This window comes from Leptinotarsa decemlineata, unplaced genomic scaffold, assembly GCF_025532065.1.
Source record: "Leptinotarsa decemlineata unplaced genomic scaffold, Ldec_3_MD MMD2_P_RNA_scaffold_2, whole genome shotgun sequence".
In the NCBI taxonomy this organism is placed as follows: domain Eukaryota; kingdom Metazoa; phylum Arthropoda; class Insecta; order Coleoptera; family Chrysomelidae; genus Leptinotarsa; species Leptinotarsa decemlineata.
The window spans coordinates 4,196,899-4,224,611 of NW_027412529.1; the positions used below are offsets into that span (position 1 = coordinate 4,196,899).

General features: G+C 34.9%; 2 protein-coding genes across 2 annotated transcripts; one reads left to right on the forward strand and one right to left on the reverse strand.

Annotated features, from left to right (window-relative positions):
• Positions 1-27,712, forward strand: LOC111505036 (cyclic GMP-AMP synthase-like receptor). The gene is made up of 10 exons (XM_023159780.2): positions 1-201; positions 3,878-4,017; positions 19,478-19,734; positions 21,134-21,293; positions 23,710-23,862; positions 23,927-24,079; positions 24,135-24,260; positions 24,578-24,761; positions 24,878-25,033; positions 27,029-27,712. The coding sequence occupies exons 2-10, from the start codon at positions 3,901-3,903 to the stop codon at positions 27,442-27,444; spliced, it is 1,722 nt and encodes a 573-aa protein (XP_023015548.2). The 5' UTR covers positions 1-201; positions 3,878-3,900; the 3' UTR covers positions 27,445-27,712.
• Positions 5,748-11,312, reverse strand: LOC111505040 (uncharacterized). Its single transcript, XM_023159785.2, has 2 exons — positions 10,772-11,312; positions 5,748-6,039 (listed from the first exon to the last, which is right to left on the reverse strand). Exons 1-2 carry the CDS (start codon positions 11,295-11,297, stop codon positions 5,846-5,848), a joined length of 720 nt encoding a protein of 239 aa, XP_023015553.2. The 5' UTR covers positions 11,298-11,312; the 3' UTR covers positions 5,748-5,845.
• Position 27,713: the final 1 nt, after the last annotated feature.

The window sequence follows — 27,713 nt, forward strand, 5'->3', positions numbered from 1 at the left end:
AGTTGAGGCCGCTGAAAGTTAACTAATAAGTGATTACGTGTTCCACTGACAAAAAAGAAATAGGAATACACTAGACACTGAGCTAGTGAAGTTTAATATTTTTCAAAGGTGCTTAAAATTAATTGTTTTCTTGAATTATTGCACTCAGCTTCCACCAATAATTTTCTAAATTTAATTAAGTGTGTTATTGTTCTGTTTTTGGTAAGTTAAACCTGAATTTTGATTCATCCGGATTGTGAATGGTTTGTTATTATTTGTCTATGGCGGCCCTGATTCTTTGAATATGTCGGGTATTTACAGAGAGTTGTTAATCATACATTCAAACCCACTGTTGGTTAGGAGTTTTACTATCCATAACCGTTAGAATGTTATGTTAATTGAAATTGACATTTAATATTAAAAAAGAGCGGTAATGAGTAGAAAAATCTTAGAGTAGAAATCGACGATTCTAATTTTCCGTTTACTGATAATGTTAAACTTGCATGAGTGTAAAGGCGAAGAAAATAAGGTATTAAAGCAATTCCAATATTTCGAACATGCATTATGTTGTCAGTATTATCTATGAATGGTGTTGCAGTTTTTTAGTTGGCTTTTGTCTTTAGATCTGATTTCAACTATTTTATCATTATCACAATTATCTCCTCTAGATTAGGATTTTTATTTTTGGACAAGATAATTTTGAGATTGAATTCCGTTTAGAAATGATAACTTCAATGTGCAGCAATTCTATTATGTTTTTAATCACATGTACTAATGAGAGAAAAGGAAGATAATTTGATCATATCTATCATCAAAGTAGGTATTTACTTAAAATTGAAGTTCACTAATATTTTGAAAAAAAGACATTTCGCAATGTACTCGTTTTTAAAATCAACGGATATCGTCAAAATTGATCTCTACGAATAAAACACCAGTTTAAAAAATATACAGTTCTGGCCAAAAACTATACAGTTCTGGCCAAAAAATATATTAAATGGTCGGATATAATTCAATATCCGGCGTGGTAATAGCCAGGGAAATAGTTGGGTTTCGGCAGGAATTTACCAGAACCTATTTGCTGTAGGTAGTTGGAAGAGATGGATATTTGGAAATATTTATTTTCTTATGTTAAATTTGTATTGATAATTCTGGTTTAATAGTTTTGAATCCAGATTATTATTATTGAAGCATTATCAGTTGCAGTTTTTTAGTATTGAATGAAACCATCATTGAAAAGACATGTCATTTATTTGAAAAACTCATACGTGTCTATTACGTCAGATATTTTGGGTTTATATTATGATGTTGTATTTGTAAAGAAAATTACTTTTTTATAAAAAATGTAATCTACAGATCGACTATTCTAACTATTAGATTCTTAAAAGAAAAAGTGAACACTGCCACAGAGACGAAAAACGAAAAGTTTGTTTGATTTCAATATATTTTTGAAATGTATTTGACATGTTTCGCTTTAAAAAGTTTGGAAATTAATTTATTCTTCTCGAAAGTAAGGTTTTGAGCCTCCATGATCTTCATTTAATTCCTCTGTTCCAAACAAATTTCTCTCTTTCTATGTCAGTTTCAGCACATTCAGTATTTATATCGTTTTCATCCAACTTGATTGAATCTGTTCCATAATCATATATATTGTTGATCCCTTTGAAATATTTTGTTCAAATCGTTCATCTCGTTTACACTGATATTTTGTCAATTGACAATTCTTTAATTCTATTTTTATTTGATTATTTCACCTTCAACTCATTTAATTAATCTCTGTTTTTGTTTATGTAAAATTCCCTACATTTCAATTAAATCGAAAAAGATTATATCTTTACATTTTTGAAAATGAAGATCAATTAAGAAAATTGCAAATATATTGAATTAATGCTCGTTACAGAAATAAATATCACATACCTTTCTGCAAGAATGATACATTTCTAATCTGCTATCTATGATGGTTTATGCGCATTTAACAAAATAAAATCAAAGTGAAAACTGTGCTGATTGTCAATTGAAAAAAGGGAACAAAATTATTTCATGTCGTTTTAGAATCCCCCAATATTTTTTTAATGTTTTGTCCTCATCTAATAGATAGATGATAAATATATTTGTATTATTCATAATTGAAGGATGACTCGACCGATTTTCATGGTTTTTGATTCTTTTATTTTTCTTTTTATTTTTCATTTTCATTTTTCTCTTTATGTATTTGTCTATATGTTTAAAATATATTTCAAAATTCCTTGAGCACTTCAAATCACAAAAGAAAATCCGTCTCGAAGGACCAAAAACATGTAGTATAACATAGGGTTTATTTGAGGAAGTTCCCAATAGAATTTTGTTCAGGACACAAAAAAAGAGCAAGCGAGATTACGTGGCTGTGGTTCTCATCTGAGTGTATGTCGGCTCTAGTAGCGGCTTGTAGAGAGACTTCTGGTTCCAGGAGGATGATCGTAAGAACCCGTTGGATCACACAACAATAGCTGGCCAGCAACTTTCTTAATTCATTGAGTAGGTTGTCGAATCACCTGAGATGCTTTCTGGAGCGAGTCTATACATATGTCGAATCCCTGTTGTTCTGCTACTGTTTCAGCGACCGACCAAATATATTGATACGAGGAGCGCTCCATATATTTAATCAGAATAGGAAACAGCCGAATTTCGCGTTAAATGCAAATTTTGCAAATTGAGTGAAATTCATCAATAGACAAATACACATAGAGAAAAATGAAAATTAAAAATAAAATGAAATAAAAGAAAACTGGTGAAGACGGAACAACGACTTTTGATTCGTCATGGCTAATTGTTCATCATAATAGAAGCAAAGACACGAATATCCATCACACTGTTACTCACAAGCAAGTTGATTTCTTTTTTCAAACTAAGGCTTTGTTTGACATGAATTGTATTGTCATTCCGATCATCAACACCCTGTACAAACAGATTTTGAGACAAATCTTTCAAATTTGAAATCATTAGTTAATTGAAAGAGATTAGAACGGCAATATTAATATTGTTCTTCACTTAATTGGGAAATTAAGTAAAGAACAATATTAATTAAGAAATAAATTGGGAAAAGAAATTGGGATTTATTAAGAAGAATATTTTTCTGTTAGGAATCACACGATAAAAGGTAACACCTCGTTAGTCCTTAGCTCGCACAAGTTTTGACTTCTGAGGGTTGTCGTTCGTAGGGGTGCGACAGCTGGTTAACGAAAAAACATATTTTAAACATATTTCATGAACAAATGAATATTTGAGGAATGTGAAGCCAAAAAGTTTGATTTTTATCGCCGCAATTTCTTTTTCCAATCTAACTAATATTCAGGTTGATAAACTGAAAACCCCACGGAGCAGTATTTCACAGACAACCAAAGTTGTGTACATAAAACCCGGTACTTTCTCACAGGCTCCATCATTACTTTCAATCAAGTCAGCTGAGTCAGCATTTGTAATTGAAAAATCGTGCCTATTAGATAATCTAACGCGTTTAACAAAAATATATAGTTCTTTCATGGAGGTTTGCTAGTGAATGGCTGTTGCACTTGGGATTCCCCTAATGCAGTGGGGGAACTTCTTTCTTTTCTCAGCTTTCAGAAACTAGCACGAAACATTTAGTGTTGGTACGTGATACATTTGATGTGTGACTTGAATTTGATTTTCATCGACTACCTCGTGCTTGAGATATTTGATTTTTTTTGTGATTAGGGTAAGAAGTAAGAGCGTAGATGGCTTTGTATTATAGGAATCTTCAATAAAATGCGCCATACGCGTTTTTTAAACTAGATTCACTCTCAAACCAAAATCGAAATAATTCAGATTTTGTCAGTACCCCTCATAAGTTCTGCAACTGGCAGTTATTTTTGCGCCGTAATTATAACGAATACTATTTTCTCAGTTTTAGACGACTGACGCCCCATAATGGATATAGAAGAGAAAAGATATTCCCAGATGGAAAATATCTTGAATAAAATCAATCAGAAATATATATCTCTGCCAAAGGATCAGAAGAAAATAAACGGTAAAATTTTAGAAACGGTTGGTATATCTCATATTTATTGTACGTATTGTATAAGACAAAATATGTTATACAATTTTTATACAATGTTTTTATCGACGGATTGACTCATAATCATTTCCTAGATTTTATGAATCTATGCCCAAAATAATATCTATGAATAATAAATTTGTCCAGTATGAATTGTATAATATAAAAGTGAATAATGCTTGCTAATTAATTTCATCAATACTTTTTATTCACAATCATAAAATGAAACTGGACCAAGGACTGAATTTTGCAGTACCCTGTACATGGTGAGCACATTCCACATGTTAGTTTGTAGCCCCTGATTTTTGACTTGTTTTTCTTTATACAGTGAGCGGCTAAATTATGGAACACATTCGTTATTTCACAAGCAATATACTTTTGAGAAAACTCCTGAAATAGGTCGATTTTTATTTTTGAATACCGATTTTTAAATGTATATTTTGAAGTATATTTCCCGATTATCTAAAGGCTCTTGGAGTGTTCTCTTTTAAAAAGAAATTGAAGGACTTAATATTTAGTGGTTATTTCCAGACACAGTATTAGTATTAATAGTATTAACGATCCTATCAGATTGATGCTGTTATATAGATTTATATATATATATATATATATATATATATATATATATATATATATATATATATATATATATATATATTTTGTTTTCTCTTCTTCAGTAGTATTAACATTACTGTGAGACTGATGCTGTAATAGTTTTTTTATCTTTTTCTTATATTTTATGTATCCAGAAAAATATTTTATTTTATCTTGTTTATTTTTTTTTTAATTTGAGAAGCTTATAATAATTACCTCTCATATTTATTTTCTTCTAATTGATTGACATATGTATCTTTTTTTTTTATGGCCTACATAGCTTACTTAAGCTCAAGGCCTTAACCATAATATGTACTATGCAGAATTTTGTACTCATATTTATTTGTAGTTACGCAATTTATGGAATAAATAAATAAATAAATAAATAAGATATTACGTCACTGGTTTTGGCGTAGTGACGTCATTGGTTATTTTTAATTGAAATGTAGTTTTGTGATAATTCATCTGAAATGTCTTTCAATACTGCATTCAGTGATCATAAATTTGATATCTTTGTACTGGGTGACCGAAAATCAATTTTATTTCAGTTAGAGAATAACTGTATATCCAAGAATCCATTTAATCTTAATTTTAGTTCCTTAGCGCTAACCGAAAGGTTATTTCTGGAGGTAAATGTATAGTTTTTATTTCTATATTTCTAAATACGTTCTCCACATTTGGTTGTTTCAAAAATGTTTCTGTAGCTCCAATTTTTTCCAAACTTCAATTTTTCGCCTCTTTTTAGCTTATTACTTTATGATGTTGAGCAATTTTCGGACAAGCAGCCGGCACTTGTCGAATGAAGAGGTCCAATTCTGCTCCACGACAACGCTACACGCCGCACGTTACACAAATCACTGTCGGAAAATTTAAGGAATTAAGCGTCAAAGTTCTACCTCACCCACCATACTCCCCGGACCTCTAGCCAATCGACCACCGTCGGCTTCATCGAATCTCGAGTACTCAATTTTCATGCTGACAGTTATTCAAATAAATTGAATAACTATCCGCTGAGGTATCCAATGTAGACCCATAACAATGGAAAAAACTCTTGAAACAACCTAATCTTTTTCTACTTGCAACTGTCGAAGCTTTAATTTTCCCTTTTTTTATTGAAACCCAAATCAACAATCGAACACTTCATATATTCAGGGACTATTACTTTGTCGTTACGTCAAATTTATACAATATGAAAACAAACAACAAAAATACAACACAATCGATTTATATTCTTCGTGAGGTCGTAATCGACCTCGGGACTCTGGCTTCTGCTTGCATCTGGTCAGCCTTTTCCTGATCGGAGACGGTGTGGGATGGCATCACTTTAACCGGATCTGGGAACGGGTTTGCCAGTTTGGACGATTTCAACGGAAGGATGACGTTTTTCTGCGTTTTCGAAACGGCGAAAGACCTGTAACCTGATAAAATACCGATGAGTGGTGCTACCTTTTTTCGAATAAATTAAATATGTTTATCCACGATGAATTTTTATCAATATATAATCCTAGTAATTCAACAGGATTGGTATAACTTATTGAATAGTTACCAATAATAAAAGGATTGGTACTACTTTCAGAAATATTCATATACGAACATTTTGGGAAATTTAGAGTTAGTTTATTCTCTCGAAACCAACTTGTCAAAGTTAACCGAAGAGTATATAATTGTGGTATCATCAGCAAATAATTTTACTGATCCCTTCAGAGGTGAATTTGTTAATGAGTTAATGTACATTTTAAAAAAAGGAGTGGACCAAGACTAGATCCTTGCGGTACCCCAAAATGTATTTTTCTTGTGGAACTTTTTTGATTTGCTGTGCAAACATATTTGTATCACTTATATAAAAGAAATAAAAAATAAAGAATAAAAAATCACATGGTGACAGCGAGAAACATAAATATTAAAAACATTGAAAAATGTAAAAAGAAATTATCAGAATTGGATTGGACGACATTACTTGAAAATCTTGATCCCTCTACAGCCTACACATGCTACCATGATGCATTTCTGACAATATATGAATCATGTTTTCCTATAAAAGAAAAGACAAATAAAAGAAGAACAAAATCGTCAAAATGAAGAACTGAAAAAGATGAAAAATAGATTGGATGCCTTAGACACAATAAGGAAAGTAAGATCAGATGATCAACAAATCTAAACTCATGGCTGATGAGTTAAACGACTATTTTGCAATGGTAGGATCAGAAACAGCAAGTAAAATAGGAAAAATCAATGTTACCGCTATTGAAATGCTGAGAAATAATAATAAAGATAATGTGCGATCAATCTATTTTTCTGAAGCGGATGAAAACGAAATTAAACAAATTTTAAATGAAATTAAACGTAAACGAACTGAAGATATATTTGGAATTTCAACCACAATTTTGAAGGACTTAGGTGATGTAATAGCGCAACCTATTGCATTAATAATCAATAAATGCATAAACGAAGGGGTGTTTCCAGATGAACTAAAGCATGCAAAAGTTATACCAGTTTTTAAAAAAGGGGAAGATATTCCAAATAACTTCAGACCCATTTCAATTCTACCAGTAATATCAAAGATTTTCGAAATGGTAATCAAAAAGAGATTAGTCCAGTTCTTTGACAGTTCAGCATTTTTCAACAGCTCTCAGCATGGATATCAGCAAGGAAAATCTACAATGACAGCAATGATATAGATTATTCAAAAAATCATAGATGCCATTGATAATCAAAAGGACTCCCAGATATCAAGCTGTGACTTGAGTAAAGCTTTCGATACTGTTGACCATGAAATACTGTTAGAGAAATTATCATATCATGGAGTAAGAGGAATTTCGTATAAACTGCTCAAGTCATACCTGTCAAATCGTTTTCAATCGACATGGTGGAAAAATTCACTATCTCAGACAATTCCGGTAACTCAAGGAGTGCCCCAAGGTTCTATTTTAGAGCTAATTCTGTTTATCATCTACACAAACGATCTTCTCGAAAATATCAAGGTTTATGCATCAAGTGCATATGCAGATGATACAACTTTTCTAGTTGAAGGCAAAGATGAAGGTGACATAAGACAGACAGAGCAAGTTCTAGCCGAAGCAGATATTTGGTTTACGGCAAATATACTCCTGCTAAACAAAGAAAAAACTCAAAGGCTAATGATGTCAAGCAAAAACAATACAGAAAGAAAAATCACTAAAATTCCTTGGAATACATCTGGACTCAAAACTAAATTGGAAGGTACAAATAAGCAAAATGAGTAATAAGCTTAAAAACACGCTTTTATAGCATATGAAACTTCAAAGTAAAAAATAAATATAGTTGAAAAAACTAAAAAGCACGCTTTTAAAGAACATGAAACTAAAAAGTTAAAAATAAATATACTTTTAAAAAAACTAAAAAACACGCGTTCAAGGAACATCGAACTAAAAAGTTAATAAGCTCAAAACAAAGATCGAAAATTATTATTATTATTGTGACAAAAGCGTGGGCGCTTTGTGCCATATTTTTTGTATATCTAGCGCCCAGGCCTTTTTCACAATATTACTAGTATTTTTCGATCGTTATTGTTTTAAGCTTATTTAAAAAAAATATTTTCAACTTTTCAGTTCGATGTTCTTTAAAAGCGTGTTTTTTAGTTTTTTAAAACTATATTTATTATAAATAGGTGTAACCTTATCAATTTGCATATTTTTTGGTATTATACCATACGAAAATTGAGGTCCAACAACAACTTATATCATCTACAAAATTGATTACAAAATTTAACTATCAAAATCATTATGCGATGTTTACTCAACTGGTTTATTCTGCGGCATAAAAGCCAATGTTGATTTATTTTTTACAATCCATTTTTCGTTTAATATAACCTCAAAAAACAAAAATTAACACTTTATTTGTATTTGAAATGTTGACAGTAACCAGTGATGCCAACAATGACGTTAACCTCGAAAACGTAAAATTTATCACCAAAAAGCAGCTTCCTATATTGATGAAGTTTTATTGGAAACATGTTGATTATTGAACTGAAAAGTGACAAAAAAAGTGAAATAAAATCTGAAGGTGATATGGTGGATAAACACTTGTGTTTTTCTATAGTTTGCAGTGTGCCAAAAGAAGGCTGAGAAGTTGCAATTTTCGGAACTTTGAAGGGCTGTAATTCTGGAATCCTTTTTTTGAATCGAAGGGTGTAACCTATCCGAAATTGGTAAATTTTCGTTTTGAGGACACCCGGCGATTTTGAAAAAAATTTTGCGTGAACTTACTTCTGATGCGTAGATTACGAATCCTAAAGAAAAAAGCGGCGCTCTCCCTTAGTTACAAAGTTACGTCCCTTCAAAGTTCTGAAAAGGGCAACTTTTCAGCCCTCTTTCTCACAAAATAAACTATTTAAAAACACAAGCATTTATTCCCTAGGCCACGTTTACACCTTATTTCTCCTTCTTTGACATTTTTCATTTCAATAATGAACATTTTTTTTATAAAAAACTTAATTTAAAAACGAATGCTTCTCCTGGTGACATTCTTCTATTTTTAGGTTACTTACTAGTGACATTTCAGAAAAAAGCGGTTGGTATTTGCCGCCGCCTACTATTTCAAATTCGTAATACACCACCAAAAACCAATTTACGATCTAAAGAATGAAGGTAAAAAACATTTGAATTACTTTAGGATTATGGACTGCATCAGTCGTACCAACCATGCCATTAACCTTACGTAAAATACAGAGATATGTAACCAAAAAGCAGCTCCATACATTTTTCAACATTTTTATTGGGAAAATGTTGATTATTGAAGTGAAAAGTGTCAAAGAAGGAGGAATAAGGTGTAAAGGTGACATAGTGAATAAATGCTTGTGTTTTTAAATAGTTTATTTTGTGAAAAAGAAGGCTGAAAACTTGCCCTTTTCAGAACTTTGAAGGGCCGTAACTTTGTAAATAAGGGAGAGCGCCGCTTTTTTTTCGGATTCGTAATCTACGCATCAAAATACGTAAGTACACTCAAAAATTTTTTCAAAATCGCCGGGTGTTCTCAAAACGAAAATTTACCCCGAAATTTTATCAATGATTTGTTAACAAAAATTTCGTACCCATTTTTTCTTTTCATTTTTCATTAATTTTATTCTAACTATTCCGAATACTTTGGTCCCGACATTTCAAATATCTTCAATATTTTATTGGCATAAATTTTAGTTTTTCTTCTCATAAATTTAAAATCTGGGTAAATTTTCGTTATGTGGACACCCGGCGATTTTGAAAAAATTTTTGACTGTACTTACGTATTTTGATGCGTAGATTACGAATCCGAAAGGAAAAAGCGGCGCTCTCCCTTATTTAAAAAGTTACGGCCCTTCAAAGTTCAGAAAAGGGCAACTTTTCAGCCTTCTTTTTCACTAAATAAACTATATAAAAACACAAGCATTTATTCACTAGGTCACCTTTACACCTTATTCCTCCTTCTTTAACACTTTTCACTTCAATAATCAACATTTTTCTTATAAAAAACTTAATTTAAAAACGAATGCTTCTCCTGGTGACATTATTCTATTTTTAGGTTAGTTACTAGTGACATTTCAGAAAAAAGCGGTTGGTATTTGCCGTCGCCTACTATTTCAAATTCGTAATACACCACCAAAAACCAATTTACAATCTAAAGAATGAAGGTAAAAAAAACATTTGAATTACTTCAGGAATATGGACTGCATCAGTCGTACCAACCATATCATTAACCTTAAAAACGTAAAATACAGTGATATGTAACCAAAAAGCAGCTCCGTACATTTTTTAACATTTTTATAAGAAAAATGTTGATTATTGAAGTGAAAAGTGTTAAAGAAGGACGAATAAGGTGTAAAGGTGACCTAGTGAATAAATGCTTGTGTTTTTATATAGTTTATTTAGTGAAAAAGAAGGCTGAAAAGTTGCCTTTTCTGAATTCTGAAGGGCCGTAACTTTTTAAATAAGGGAGAGCGCCGCTTTTTCCTTTCGGATTCGTAATCTACGCATCAAAATATGTAAGTACAGTCAAAATTTTTTTCAAAATCGCCGGGTGTCCACATAACGAAAATTTACCTCAGAAAAACCTTTTATCAACCACTCATCGATCAGTTTTCTTACTACCAATTTAATTTTGCTTTGCAGCGGACCTTTATAAAAACTCATTGTTACCAACCTTTTTCTTCGTTGCTGAGGATCGGCAGCGAGGGATGAACCGCGGCCTCTTCCACTTCGCACTCCGGGTCAAACTGACTTTGAGAAGCTGCTGGTTCTTGTTCTGGTTTCTTGTTGAAGACGAACTTCTGGCCTGCCGAAACGTGCTCCCTGCACACGTTGTACCTTATCGGGTTTCCTACGAGCTCATCCGAAGGCTCCTGAGAAACGGAATCTTCTGCATTGGCTGTTCGTGGCGGTAAATGGATCACGTCTAATTTGGTGGTCAGAAACCTAACGTGCTCTTTCAGTACGGAAAATGGGAATTTAGACGGCAAGTTTCGCGACATTTTGGTGGAGTTTCTCGAGTGGATTTGTTGACGTTGACGTTTGTCGGAAGGATTCTTGATTTTTGAAGATGAGATGTGTTTGGGGCAGGGTTGGCTCAAGCTACTTAGTCCGGCCGTACACGGACCACATATTTGCAGTTGAGGCAACCACAACATTGTGGCCACGTTGACTGCACTTCGCGGTTGACCCAACCACATTTTTGTGGTCGACTTGCGGTTATATAAACCCCACTTGCAGTTGAGACAGCTGACATCAAAAACTGAATGCTGTGAGACCAATATGAGAAGAAGTACACCACGGTGTACGCGGTTGGGTACGACTGCAAGGTTGTGGTTAGTGTACGGCGGATGCCGTGATGACATCTCGGCGGAGATCAGCAGCACATTGACTGCAGAAGCCCGATTTGACTTTTTTAAACGCCCGTGTGCTGACCAAGCGTCTTCAGTTCAAACAGGATGGAGCCCAGCTCCCTTACCCTTTTAGTTGATTGTTGTCAAGAAAAGACAGATGGGGTCATGACAGAGGATGTTGGCGGCATGAAGTCCTCAGACATCAGTGCCGCCCTACACGGGCGTTCACAAAAGTCAAAACGGGCTTCTGCAGTCAACTTGCTGCTGATCTCCGCCGAGATCAGCATCGTGTAGTGTAGATCATGCAAAGAAGTAACTTTCAGACACAAACTGAAAGAAAGTCCTTCTGAAACAGCTACACATTCATGTATAGAGTTTCAAATTGATTACTTCCTTCCTTTCTTTGGAAGATTCTCTCATCCTTTTTTTTGTATCAGATGGAGTAGTGGAAAGCCAAAAACTTTCTTTCCCAAAAAATCAATCACTCCTAAAAATATAACCCCTTCAATTCATCTACAGTCCCTTCACTAAATCCGAGAAATTACATTTTCCTACTCGAAATATTGTGGTCTAATGTATCGAATGCTTTACTGTAGTCCAAGAGACTATAAATCTTGGTATAGATCTTAAAGGTTCAAGATTCAATTTCGAAATATTTATTTCCCTATACGTGTGTATCTCTCTGTAATAATATGGTCTGTTTCTGAAGACAATGAAAGGGGAAAGAAGAAACTGGAGGTTTCAAAGTTTCGAGTATAGGAGCTTTCTAGCTCGTTTCTCCTTCATTTATTTTCTGAAATGAATTTTAGCAGCGCTGTCACCAGATGCAGATTTCTCCACATCAAATTTTGAATATCAAGGCAGGTCCGAAAAAGCTGTAGAGTTCGTGCCGATCGCACGAAGGCCGGTCTTTTTTAAATCTGATCATTTGGTATACTTACTTATATTCTCTCTCATTGTGTGGTTCCAGAACTGAATTTTAATCTTAATTGAAATGCTTTTCACTCACTATTCTCTTCTCGATAGATTAACAAAAGGTCTCTTATTTGTTTGTGTTCTCTTAACTTCATATTACTCTACTAGGATGGTATTTTTCCCAGTCCAAGAGAAAATGAAAGTCCAAAGGTTTCAAATATAAAGTATAATAGTAGAAAAATGACTCCATGGATAAAATAAAAACAACGTGTAAAATATTATATAAAAGGAAAATGTTAATTTCTATAAAATGAAAGAATTAGAACAAAAGAAATGCCGCCAATTTTACCATACTATTTACTATTAATCTAACCTATTTAATAATTACAAATGCGCCAACTCGGTACAAAAATACTCTTAGTTTTACTTTTACTTCAGGGAGAGTGGTGTATAACTTTAAATTTTCACCCCTTTTGTAATTGTATTAACAACTTTATCTTTAACAACAACAATCAGCGCTAGGAACCCCACAATATGCAACTTTCTGCAAATAGGAAGTGGACTCAGATAAAATATTATGTGAACTCTCTCTAAATATCAACTGGTTAGTAGAAAAAAAATAACAAACACTTACATAACGCCTCTTTGTGTGGTTCGTGGTCAACCATAGGTTTCGTTGACCCGGTGTGTCTTCTACACCAACACTTTTGATTTAAACTCCCCTGTACCCCATACCGGCTTAAGATTTCACTATCGTTTTCACTTAAATTTCGCCCCACGCGCTTACAAACAAAATATCTCCCTTATTTAGGCCACCTCCCTCAGCCTCAAAGGCTGAGGGATAAGACCCCCGATCTCGTCTCGACGAGATCCGGTGACCGACCTTTTCTGTCTGTCCCAAGCAACTTCCAAGCCCTCGCGTCAGCTACGCTATCCACAAAAACCTCATATCAGCGTTTTTTAAACCTTCCCAAGTGTATGATCATCGGCAGGATGCAATACATTTATTTGTTTAGTCTAAGTAAATTTTAACATGACCACAACGACGCTCGAAGGTTCGACAGTCATAAAGTAATTCAGCGCTTTTTCAACTGGAAAAATATCGACATCGAAGAAACGGGTGATCGACCTCGATCTCAATGAATAAAATAATATTTTATGCTGATTTTGATGTTTGTTAGATATTCAAGTTGGACCTTGTTCAACTCGTTTTAAATGTAAGTACAACTATGGCCCCAACGAAAAATATATCAGATCCGGTCCAGAACGATCTCTAGGTAACCCCAACTTTGTTAGGGACGAACAAATCGTGTAGCCCGTTCGCATGTCAAATAAAATATCCAAAACGTCACTCGTGTCCTCCCCAAATTCGAAGTGAAGAAACGTTATGGCGAGTTTATTGAAGCCCAGTTCGGTAACTCAACGAGTCTTGAAGAGGTTTCTAGCAACGAAACCGAAAATGGCAAGGAAGACATCCGAAGAGTTGCAAGTTCCAAAAGCCGAAGACGATACGGAGAGCGTCGACTCCTTACATGAAGTTTTCCGCACTCCGCCAAATATCAGATACAGGGTGTGTCAGGATAGAGTACCAGTTCACAAAACGCTGCAGAACAAGCTGCCGACAATCGACAAAGATAAGGAATTGGTCAACCAGCAAAACCTTCAGCCAAGCATGTTGCCCCACTACTATGTCATACCGAAATAGTGATATATTTTGGCCAATGAGTCTTTGTAGTATTTTTCGATTTTTTATATGTAAACAAAATACTTGTGATTATTAAAAGAGGTAGTAATTGAATGTGTCTATTTGTGTTGATATGTTATTTTCCTTGAACCCGATGAATTAGGAGGAAGCAGTAAAATTGTGTTTTTAGCAGGAAAGTTTTGGGGTAGTTTTGATTTCTTCCATTTTGCATTGTTTTTCTGGGTGCTGAATCCGAATCTGGGGTTTGCTAACAAAATTTCGTGACGAAACATTGAAAGAAATACAAAAAAGGAAAAAATCAAAATTTTTGGCAGTTTTCTGCTTATAACTCGGAAAATATCAACTTTTCGTGAAAGATACAACATACGAAATAAAAGTATACAAAGTTTTTTACAAATTTCACTATCTAGGTTTTTTCCCTGACAAACCGTTCTGACTCAAACTATGGTTGAAAATTGGCGTATTTTTTCCGACTCCGCAAAAAAATAACTTTTTTTACTCCAAAAATCTAATTTATTATCAATGGCTGTCATTTAGTGAATTCTGTTCTCTGCACATTATATTTATGTTATATTTAAATACACATGATTATTATTACATTGATTAAATTATTATTAGTGCATCGATTATACAGTGTGTAAAAGCCAAATGGAATAAATTCATTATTTCAGTTACGATACATATTTTAAGAAAATCCCGAAACACGTCAAATTTTTGAGAATTATATTTGAAACACTTCCAAAATACAAAACATGAAATATAAAATAACAACAAAAATTAATTGGTGCTCCGGGGCGACTTCATTGATTCCAGTGGCGCATTTGCTTTTTCAGCTGCAGGAAAACCCGGAAAAACCTGCAGCACCACATCATCAGAAGATATTAATCTGCCGATGTCCTCTCTCCCATAAAACAAAATGTACGGTGTCTTCAGAGTCTCCAATAAATTCAATACTTCGCCAGAACACTTAGTGACACGACTATCGTCAAACTTAAACCAGTCCGTTTCGTCTTTGACCAAGGCGTAATAGTGACCAAATTCAACGCCAGAACCACAGTGAATAATGACTGCAAGAAGATTATAATAATGGTCTGCTAGATTGAAGTGTTCATCTACTTCGAACCTTCGTAACATTTTGGTGCTTTCGGAAAAATGCTACCCCCACCTTCAACTCCCGTCGAATGAAGGCTTGTATAGGCTTTCAAGTTCTTTGCAACAATTGAGATAAAATTAATTAAAATCATGTGGTTACCGAAATTCGATAAATTACACTCAAAACTTATTTCATGTTGAGTTATTGATAATAAGAAAGTAAGCAAAAACCATTGCTATGTTCTTTTTAGATAGTATCTTTTAAAAAACTTTAAATAATTTCCTTGGCAACGTTAGTTTTTTGTCAGTATTTTAATTTAAGTTCAAAGTTCGTTAACTTCAAGTCTGACAAATGGTTAGATTAACGGAAATGCATAAAATAATAGTTTTACAAATGATTGGTTATGGAGATAATACCTGAACACAACAGGAAGTTGCTCGACTATTTCATGAGAAATTTACTAATTTATCGCCCATATCTCAAGGAACAATAAGCAAAATAGAGAAGCAGTTTCGCGAGCTTCGTCATGTTATGTGGGGCAGATAAAAGAAGCAGCTGCCAATGCAATGAGATGTGATGCTTGAGTTTGAGGAAAACCCACATACATCGAGTAGACAGGCATCCATTACATTCAATGTTAGCCGTACATCGATAGTAAACATATCAAAAGAAAATAAAATACATCCCTATAAAATGATACCTACTCAGGAGCTCATGGAAGATGATTTTGATAGAAGAACTTATGTTTGTGAGCAAATGAAGGACATGCGTTGGATAACAATATCATCCAAATAGAAGACGTTATGTTTTCTGATGAGTGTACTTTGTCTGTTAACGGTCATACTAATCGGCAAAATTGCTGCTTCTGGTCAACGGAAAATCCTCACTGGATGAGAGAAAAACACACGCAATACTCTCAAAAGGTTCATGTTTGGGAGGAATCCTAGACCTCCTGCTACATTACTCCACTGTAATCGAAGAAAATATTGAGCAAAACCTTGACATTTTATCGAACTTAGCTTGCTTTATTGGTCTTGGTTCTCCTGGGCTTTTCCATTGAGACCATTGGACTTTTGTTGAAGATCAAAGTTGAAGCGCGACGCACGGGCACTTTATTCGTTGCCTGGCAACGGCGAGCCAAAGTTGCACTACGCGCCGCTATTCGGTTTCGAAATCACGCATTACACGAAAATATGAATAAACGTGATATCTCACTACTCCCCCTCTCCCCATGTGATACTCCCCCTCTCCCCCCTTTCAAGCCTTACGTCATTATTGGAGGTTTTTTTTTGGTCAAAATTCAGCAATTTTGAAACTAACTTCGCTGCCGCACGCTTCATGTCCAAAATATCCGAAAAAAATGCATGGAATAAGCAAACCGATATGCCGACATTCTCAGCAACTTCTCTAATAGTGATTCGACGATTCTTGATAACAATTTTCTTCAATTTCTCAACATTTGCATCTTCTCGACCTTCTGTGAAAAACTTGTGTAATGTCAGTAGGTATGTGCCTAGACCAGTGGTCGCCAACCTGTCGATCGCGAGTTACCGGTAGCTCGCGGAGGCAATTCTGGTAGCTCTCACAACGATTTTAATTTAAAAAATACAAACTGCAAAAATCAGAGAAGCTTCCGAAAATTCCACAAAAAAATCTAATTGTCATAATATTAAACATAAACAGCGGCAACGTTGCGGTGAGCGATCTGCCGCTGACGCCATCAAGCTAGAATCGGCTAGAACCGACCAGCCGGACCAGCGCGTTAGTGTTCGAAAACGATCTGGATTGCTTTGAACTGGATAAATACGCACGGCGAGGCGACATTGCGCTTAGTTTAAAACTGAACGCGTAACCAACGTCCAGCGGTTGAGTTAGTAGAGAACAACAAAAATAATATTATGGCAAGCAGTTGTAAGAAGGTAAAGACATACCACTTTCATTCGGAATGGGAAGAACAATAATTTTTTACAGAAGTTAAAGATAAAAATGTGTGTTTGTTATGTAATACTTCGGTCTCCGTTGCTAAAAAAGGAAATATTGAGAGACATCATAAAACTGTACATTCTAATTTTGAAAAATCATTCCCACTACATTCTGCCGCCAGAAAGGAGAAACTGAAAAGCAGTTAATTGGACAACAATCAATATTTTTAAGAACAGTAGACAAAAATAAGGCTGCAACTGAAGCATCATACCGTGTGTCCCAGATAATTGCACAAAAAAAGAAACCTTATGAAGATGGGGAAATGATAAAACAGGCGTTTTTAGAAGCTGCTGATTCGTTATTTGCCAACTTTAGAAATAAAGACGAGATAGTTTCAGCTATAAAATCTATGCAACTTTCTGCTAATACAGTGATGAGACGTGTAGAAGTAATGAGCAATGATATTTTTTACAGTTAAGAACTGACTTAGATAACTGTGTTTATTTTTCACTTCAACTGGATGAATCAACAGATATCGTTGACACTGCCCAGATGGCCGTGTTCGTCAGGATGGTTTTTAGTGATTTTACGATTAAAGAAGATCTTTTGAAGTTCATTCCACTGAAAGGACACACTACTGGACATGAGTTGTTTTCTCATTTAAAAAAATATTATTTCTTCCGAGAAAATTCCAATATCGAAAATGGTAGGCTTGACAACCGATGGCGCTCCAGCTATGGTGGGTTGTGATAAGGGTCTGGTGGCGTTATGTCGTAAAGATGAAAAGCATTTATCAAAAAGCTGGAGTTTTGGAAACAAAACCTAATCAACAGCGATGCCAAGCATTTTCCTATTCTTTCAGAAAAAATATCTCAAAATCCATTAGAACCCTATGACAACAAATATCATGTAGAAATAATTTCTACCCTGAAGAATAACTTCAAAAATCGTTTTAAGGATTTCAATGAAACGGCTTTAGTAGCGCAGTTTGTTGTTTCACCCTTTATCGAAATTGATATCTAACAGTTTGCAACTTGTTTTATGCAGAACTTTGGCGAAGACATCGCTGCAACAGAAATGGAAGTCATTGAGTTTCAAAATGACTTAGCCTTAAAATCGTTAGTCCCAAGTAATGAATGTGTCTGGCCTATTGTAAGTAAAGACAAATATTCAGTTCTATGCCGTGTTGCCTTGAAAGTGAAAGCATTATTCAGTTCAACCTATTTGTGTGAATCTTCTTTTTCCAATATGAAGTTTATTAAGAACAAATATCTCAATCGACTTACAGATGAACATTTGGATAATTGTATTCGAATGGCTGCATCAAATTATACTGCAAACATTAAAAAAATTATCGATGAGTCTGAGTGTCAGCCTTCTCATTGAACGTGCTTTTTTATTTTTCAATGTTTACCTAACATTGAAAAACTATTTTTAACTATTTTTAAATCATACGTGACATGCCGTTGTGGTTGGATAAAAGTTTGTGTTTATTTTTCAAACACCTTCATTTGATAGGTAGGAATGTAGCTATGAACAAGTACGTACTAGTAATATTAGTTATTTTGTTATTAGTTTATTATTAGTACCTATGTATTATGTATTACCAGTTAAATAGTAAAATAAATACATATAATGACAAATTAACTCTGGATTATTTCATTTACGTTGCGTTACGTAGCTTCCGTGTGGGTGAAGAGGTTGGCGACCACTGGCCTAGACTATACTTGTATAAAAAGTTATCTGTGACGTCCTTGGACAGGACTCTGTGTTTTGGTATTTTTAAATTGGGAAATATAGTTATTGAATGAACCTCGAAAGTGTTTCATTGGGATGGATGAGAGACATCACAGCTTGTCCCACTTGTAAACATTTTTTTTGACTCTGAGTACAATCACCGTATGCCACTGTCAATATTTCAAGTGTTTTTGAGCACTCAATTCTATTTTTTACACAAAATTCTTTGATCTATTTTTTCGATAACAGAAAATCGCCGAACACGCAAAACACTTGCAAGTTTTTTGTCTCTCACCAATAAATTGAACATGCAACATAAAAAAAATGAAAATACTCGCTGATCGAATATACGTAATCCGCGAAATTTCAACATTCACCTATTTTTTTTAAATAGACCTCACAATTTAATGCATCAATCGGGGAAGTAGTTTTTCGGCAGACATTTACCACATCCTACTCTGTAGGGCGGTATTAGAGGTGAATGTTTCGAAATTTCATTTCGAAAAAGTTATTTTCTTAAAACTTATGATGGATATTCTGTGCATGGAAAGCTGTCTCATCATGGTTTGAAAATGTATTGTTTTGTTTTTATCTACAATTTGGGAAAACTTGCTTGTGTAACTGTTTGAGAAAAAGTAAACTGTCCCTTTTCAGATAATGGAGACTATGACAAAAAAGTTGAAAGAAAAAGATGATTTATTCAGACATGTGTACGAAAAGATATTATGCGGCGGCAGCTACTACGATGGAATAAAGGTCGGAAAACCCGAGGAATATGATTTGGACAGTGTGTTGAACTTACCCTTGTTGGCCGAACCAGATGTAGAAATCAGTGACAGGCCTGGGTTTGTTTATATTCGTATAAATGAATATGCTAAACTACTGAAATCGCCAGATGGGAAAAAATTCGAGTAAGAGAATTCTTTTCAAGCCTTTAAAACTATTTCGCGGGTTTTTTGGCCGTGGTTGTACCCGAAGTTTAGGTATACAGCTACAGCGTGGCCTTTGCCTCACCTCTTTGATGATCTCCACCGTACGTGTAGACGAAATGTTAGACAAATAACTGCAGACCATGGCCAACAAACTTGCAGAATAACACACAGTCCATTTTCTTCAATTAATTTGATGATTATGAATATGCTAAACTACTGAAATCGCCAGATGGGAAAAAATTCGAGTAAGAGAATTCTTTTCAAGCCTTAAAAAACTATTTCGCGGGTTTTTTGGCCGTGGTTGTACCCGAAGTTTAGGTATACAGCTACAGCGTGGCCTTTGCCTCACCTCTTTGATGATCTCCACCGTACGTGTAGACGAAATGTTAGACAAATAACTGCAGACCATGGCCAACAAACTTGCAGAATAACACACAGTCCATTTTCTTCAATTAATTTGATGATTTTCCTGGAATCGTGAATCTGAAATTTTTAGAGAATAACTCTACAAACTAAGATGTCAAAAGAGTCAATATTCCCATTGTCAAATGAATTCAATCACAAGAACTCGGCGTTTCGCAGACCATAACTTGGCGAATTTTGCGTCGTGACTTGGGTCTGCACCCTTAAAAGTATATAGATTAGGTTAGGTCCAAAGTGAGTGGGTCTATTCGACCCTCCACCGCAACCCGCAAGGGTTTATTGTGGTTCACACCAATTCACACTCGACCAAATAAACCCAACTTCTCAACGAAGCCGATTAGTTCGTATGGTGAGTGGTCTTTCAGGTCAAATGGTAAGAGTACGGCTCTGCCGAACTCTAAAAACCTGATTCGGTCTCCTGAAAGAACAAGACTCACTATTAGAGAAAAAAATCTGGGCTAGTAGGTTGTGGTATATGCTGTTACTGCAAGAACAAAGGAAGTATCTCGAAGTCTCAGTAACAACTGAGTAGTCTCAACAAATTCTAAAATTCTTTGCAAATTCTAAAAGTACTGCAAATTATGAAAGTCTGAAATCCTGAAAGTCCAAAAGACTAATCCATAAAAGATCTAAAATTCCCTAAAGTGATGAAAATCCAGAAAGTGTGAAATTCCAGAAGTATAAAACTCTAAACGTCTAGAATTCTAAAAGTCTAAGAGTCTTAAAATTTTGAAAAATCTTAACTCAAAAAGTCCAAAATTCCAAATGTAAAAAACTCTTAAAAGTCTAAAATTTCATTCGACAACGACGAATTTTGTTCTCTTCAATATTGTTGATATTTTTATGAATTTTACTTGAATTTTACTTGAGTATTTTTATTGGTCAGATATCTATATTAATAATTCTGAGGCCTTCTCATTATATATTATATATTTTTTTATTTTATCATTTCTAGGAAACTGAATACCTTGATGGATGGGCAATATTTGTCGACCCCGAAGGTTCTGTCTTGGATGGAAAGCATAATAGGTTTGGCCTTAAACGATATTGAGAAAGACGAATTAGGAAATTACTTTGAGGTTGAAATTGAACAAAACAAACTTGTCAAGATTTATGTGAGTTTTAACGTCTTTCAACTCCTTTGACAAAATCATTTTATTTTTATTCAACTAAAGTCATTTTTTGTGGAGGAAAATCAGTTTTTTATCGACCTTTTTGGGTATTTGTTATCTTCCACAATCTGAAAAATATAAAAATTATAATTGAGAACTTTATACAAGTGTAGAAGAGCAAACTTTTTAGTTTACCCCGATAAGTTACTGCGTAAAATCAACGTATTTTTCACAAAGAAAAATCTTCTATTTATCAGTAACGTGTCGTATTTAACAATTTTGCCTATCAAAAAAAATTGTTAAGAAATAATGCGATACTTATTTTAACGTTTCGGAGGCCAAAATCTGCCTCCGTCTTCAGAAATGGACAAGAATAATATACTGGCAGTTATTCCTTTTTGATTATTTATTTCTTCACTTCTTCGACAGATATCAAAGGAGTTTTGAAATATGAAATTATGCCATTTGTATAAAGTTCTCAATTATAATTTTTATATTTTTCAGATTGTGGAAGATAACGAATACCCAAAAAGGTCGATAAAAAACTTTTCATTTTTCTATCAGATTCTTCTACATATAACTTGGCTTGTTTATAATTTACTTTTCTCACAATCGCATAAAGCATGACGAGCTGTCTCTTTGCCTCTTTTGCATCGCCAGAAGCCGAGGTCTCTGTTATAAAATACTAGTTTCTTCTGGTGTACACTGTCCCTATAGTTATTCGGGATCAATTACCATATTTTGTTGTAGCAGTTCTTGAACTCATGTCTAAGGCTGCCCATTTATAACGATTGTCCCATATATGCTCCGCTGAATTTCTCAATACTGTTTATGCTTCTCATTGATCCATTTCCTGATCCTCCTTCCTCCCGAAGGAATGTTCCCTGCAAGTGGCCGTATCTTTCACCATCAAAGCTGGTGTTTTCCAGGGATCCATATTGTCTCCAACCTTTTTTTTATTGCATATCAACGACTTATTGGAGCACACTTGTCTTGTAATTCCATTGGGATTCCAGGACATCGGCTACGGAGGCACACAATTGGGGTGAAAGTAATCAAGTTCAATTCAATGTCACAAAAACCCAGGCAATGGTTTTCTTCAAGAAGATGAAGGTCTCCGAACCGCTTTCTGCTTCGATAAGTTTGTTGGGGGTTAAAATGGACACCAATTTGTTTTGGAACAATCATGTCGCTGGAATTGCAAAGCCTGCTTTTCAAAAGTTTGGAACATAGTTGCGAACTAAAAAACTGTACCTACACACCTCAGCAACTTTTGATGCTTTATAAAGCTCATATCACACCTTCTTTGGAGTATTATTCCTATGTATGGAGCTCTGTTCCCAAACATTCCCTGAAGTTGGTGGATTCCGTCCAGAAAAGAGCCATCCGTCTGATTGGAGACGTGAACATCACCTGCAACCTTGATAGTCTGGAACATCGAAGAAAGGTTGGAGATTCGTCTCTCTTCTATAGATACTTTCACAGGAGGTGTTCAAGTGGTATTAGGTTGTTTCAAAAGTTTTGTCCGTTTTTATGAGTCTACTTCGAACTTATTTAATTCAATTTATTTGAAATAAGCGCCATTTGTTTGCTCGGGATTCGATGAAATCGACGAAGGTCGTTTTTGCCTGGTCCTGATTGGAAAAGGGTCTACCAGTGAGAAAGTTATCAAAGTGTTTGAAAAGATGGTTGTCGGTTAGCGAGAAGTTTGAGGAGTATGGTGGGTCATACAGAACTTCGACGCCCAATTCGTGTAACTTTTGGACAGTGATTTGTGAAATGTGCGAGCAGGCGTTGTGAAGCAGGATCGGGCCTTTTCTGTTGACCAGTGCCGGCTGTTGCTGACGCAATTTTGGGTACATTTCGTCGATATCCTCGCAATAGGACTCTGCTGTGATGTTTTGGCCCGGTTGTAGAAAGCTTTAGCGAATCACACCAGTCGCTGACCACCATAAAGTAAACGTATTGTTTTGGTAGTTTTTCGCCTTTGGAAAGTGCTTTGTGTATGTTCCAGTCTGTAAGGAAGGTGTGCTGATTCACCATCTTTATGATGGTGATCACCTTAGATCCTCCCTCACTCACCATTTTTAATTCAACTAGCATCAAGTAGCTGGTCGAAGGTTAACTTACCAAACTTCGATGTTATCGCTTGCCAGAATGTTTATATTCATCGATTCCCAAATCATTTCAAAGATCACTTCTCACAAGTGGACGGAAACCTTACTATTAACGCTGTTGTTCTCCAGTAATCTATTTTATGTTCAATCTTTCTTCTATTGTACACCAACGACTATCAATTAGTTGAATAAAATCATTAAATCAATGACTAGACCTCTTATAAGACCGCCAAAGTATCCTGAAACCTCAATACTTGAGAGATTTGAATGTTTGTCGTATCAGTAATATAACTTCATTTTAGGTTTCTTTATCGAAATCTCATCCTGCTTTCACTTTGAAATTGAGAAATAAAGACTATAATATCATTTTCGACATAGATTTAGTGCCTTGCTTCCAGTTTAATGGCAAAAAATGGCCAAAGGGTGATTATAGACCGAATCCAAAACCATCCAGGGTGAGAATACATAGACAATCGAATATTCCCATATATTTCATTTTACAACATTGTCTTTTTCTAGGACAAGTTTTTGGTCGTCCCCAAGAAGCCTTACGAATCGTCGCCATCTGAAGATGTCAGCAAATATTGGCGGTTATCTTTTCAAGAACAGGAAAGAGACCTCATTAAAGGTTATGAATACAACAAGATGAAACCTACTATTAAATTACTGAAGGTTATTTTTCTATTATTCGTTAATGTATGGAGGCGTTCACTGAATTTTATTGCAGTTCATTCGAGATAAATATAACCACAAAATTGCAAGTTATTTCATTAAAACTGTTTTCTTGTGGGAAATTCACGAGAGAGACAATGTAGCCTTCTGGGCCCAGCCTTTAAGTTATGTTTTCATGAAGGTAAGTTGAGTCGTTCAATTAAATCGTATACATTGACGTCTGTGAAGCAGTGTCTTGGGTTCCAGTATTGACAAATGACAGTTGACAAATGACACTTTACGCACCAGAACTGACAAGTGACGCATCAAAACTGGCGTATCATATCATTACTTAGAGTTGACTTATCAAGACCGACGATTGGGGAATACTGATTCGACTTAACACATTCAAGTAACACTTTATTATCAGGTTATCCTTAAACGAATCTATTATATGGATTTTTATCACATAATGCTCATTTCTTGATTTGAACCAATAAACTCGTTCTTTTATTTCAGATGCTGGAAAAGTACGCAAATATGCTTGAAAAAAAAAGTATTCCTTATTATTGGAATAAAAATTTCAACCTCATCGGACATTTGAAATCTTCGACGGTGACAGTTGTTGCCAACTTCATCAAAAGACTAGTTAATGATGTCAACAAAAATCTGGATGATCCTTTCAGGATTGCTAAATATATGTGTAAATAAAAATCATGTAATATTCAGTTCGCATGAATGAAATCAATAGAATATCAATGAAATTTATGGTTTCAAGCTCTCTAATATAAATATAATAATTTTTAACTCATCTTTCAGTGAGTTCAGAGGATGTAGAGATTTTTAGATCCGAAGTTACTCTTGGCAAAAAGTATCAAAAGAAGAATGATCCAGATCTATCATTAGAAGATTCTGTTGATGACTTAGAAGCTTCCACATCATTGGGCTTAGCGCCATATCACAATTTTTCAAATGGTATGTCTAATTTTGTTTTATTTGAAAAATTAAGCTATCTATTCTTCAAATAAACTTACAAATGTCTGTTGATAGGAAAATGAATTGGGCATATTCGAGAATACTCCAGGAGTCGCATTTTGTTCACCACTTTTTTATCATTTGTTAATGACTGTTGAATATTACTGGAGTTTCTTCCTAACACTAAACCGTTATTTTAACATCACTTCTTCAGATCTTCCTCTTGATCACTCCCATATTGATTTCAACTTAAGACCCACCGGTAGACAGCTGTTTCAGCCTATTGGGCATCGTCAGTACCGGGCAGGCGGTCCTCCATTGAAGACAAAATGTGAATAACCAAGAAAAGTACTTCATAAAAATAACTGCGTGAACGCAAGCGAGACGTGAGTGGAACCACCTATTGGTATGACACCCAAGTCATCTTGCCAAGTTTTTATGTCAGTGTCGGTGGTTTGGATTTTCATGGAATTATTTGGTCGGAATACTCAGACGGTTCACTCCGTCTAAAGTGACCTGCCCGGTACTGATGATGGTGCAATACCCTGAATTCGGTCTATCGATTAGTCGTACCGACCAAGAGAAATTCATTTCTGCTTTTCATATGCAGGAAGAAACTTGTGACGAATCTTCCAAATGGAAGATGTTGCACAGGTCTTTGATGGTTTCACTTCATCTTTCTGCGCGGCATTAGCTGGGTTAATTGTTGAGGTAATCTTTGTGAATTATCTCGTTTGTTAAGGGAGTTGGGACGTTTCTCAATTTCGAGAGCTTCGCGAATTTTCCTGGCTTGGATAGTTTGGTGTTTATATCCTGTGGCTCATTGTCCTTATGTGTTCATACAAAAGTATAAATTTGATTGTTGGCTATGTTGGCTTATATCGTGCCTCTTCACAATTTGCCTCACTTTGTCGGCAACTCTATAAATATAAGGACGAAAAGCTTTTTGGTGGCCCCCTCTGTTCATCGAGCTGTGGGATACGGGTTTGGGGAAGTTTGATGGATCTTTGGATTTGGGATTCGGGCTAGTCGTTTTGATGAAGGGCGGATTTGAGTTTGTCTAGTTCCTTGGATCTAATGTGGCTTTCAGTGACATATGATGGGACTTAGCATTGACGTAGTGGTTAGTACGGGTTGGTTTTCAGTAAACAATGTGTAAGAAGGAATAATTGGATTTTGTGAAGGGAACGTCCAGGAATGGAAGTGAGTTGTTATTTTCGACTTTCATTGTGAGTTTTAGGTCGGTATGTAAGAAGTTGATGTGGTTTAGGAATGTATGGGACTTTCCAATCCATAGGTCATATAACAAAGATGTCATCTACGTATCGAAGCCAACATGCAGGTTTGAGATCAGACACGTCAATGGCTCTGGTTTTATAGTCTTTCATGTAAGGTTTGCAAGGAGAAGAGAGAGAGAGGAACCCATAGGAGTGCCTTTTACTTGTTCACAAAATTTGCTCTAAAAAAAGAAAGAAAGGGAGCTTTCCAAGATGTAAATATGATTAGTATATCCAAAAAGAAACGTATTATGGAAACGTACTATACAGATGAAAAGCTTTACAGGGGTGAGCTTCGAAAAAAATTATCGCAAAACGTATTGTTGGCATTTTAAAAGAGTAGTATCAATAAGTTTTCATCCAACCTCTAATAACCGTAACAATGTGGGAACGTTAACTGCTTGAAGATTTGAAGGTTTTGCCTTACTTTTCTCCCTCATAAACAAATTTGGTTGTTATATCTTGCGGTACGCTTCCCATGACCCACCCTGTAAGTAAAATGGTTTCTACTATAAAGTTACAACCCGTCCAGAATGAAGTACGCGAATTTTAATTTTGTAAAAAATTATTTTGTGGCCAAAACTAGTCAGCGTATAGAATATTTATTTCATGGGTACGAAAGAAAAAGTGGGAATCTTCCAAAGAAAGAAAGGAAGCAATCAAAAATTGATCACTCCTGAAAATATAATCCTTTCAATATTTATTTCATGTTTTTCAGTGGAAATAAACGTGAAGAAAACTATCGATCCAGAGAAATCCACATCAGAAGATTCTGTTGATGGTTCTGAAGGTCGATCCACCCAAAATGGGATGTCAGCAAGCTCTTCATCGTCAGGCATATCGTCAAAGCATATTTCAAGAGGTGGTTCTAGCAATTTAAGAAATTATTTAGCCAATTCGTCCGACATGTTGGCGGATGTCATCGAACAACTTTGCGAACAGAATAAAGAATTGCAGGAAAGTAACAGAGCCATATTGAGAACTTGTAGGCAGTTGGAGGAAAGAGTAGCGAATCTCGAGAGAAAATGTGATAAACTGACTCATGACAACGGATTGTTGATCGAAAGAAACATTCCGTCAGGTTTTTCCACAAGTGAAATAGACAAGTTGAATCTCACAGTAAGTTTTTTTTGAAAATAATTCAACAAACACCGATAGGTGGAATTTGTGAAGGCTTTTTGTTGTGGATTTTGAAATTTTTTTAAATTGTATTCACTGAATGGATTTTTTGACATGTGAGATATGGTGTTAGCAGCGCCCCTCAAGAAAAATTGATTTATTTGTATATGTTTACTGTTTACTGTATATGGAAAACTGTTTTCCATTCCTTATATGTGAACCTTCCCTGTAAGGCCTGTGAAAGCTAACTATAATTTAAAGATAAATAAAGACTTTTATAGAAT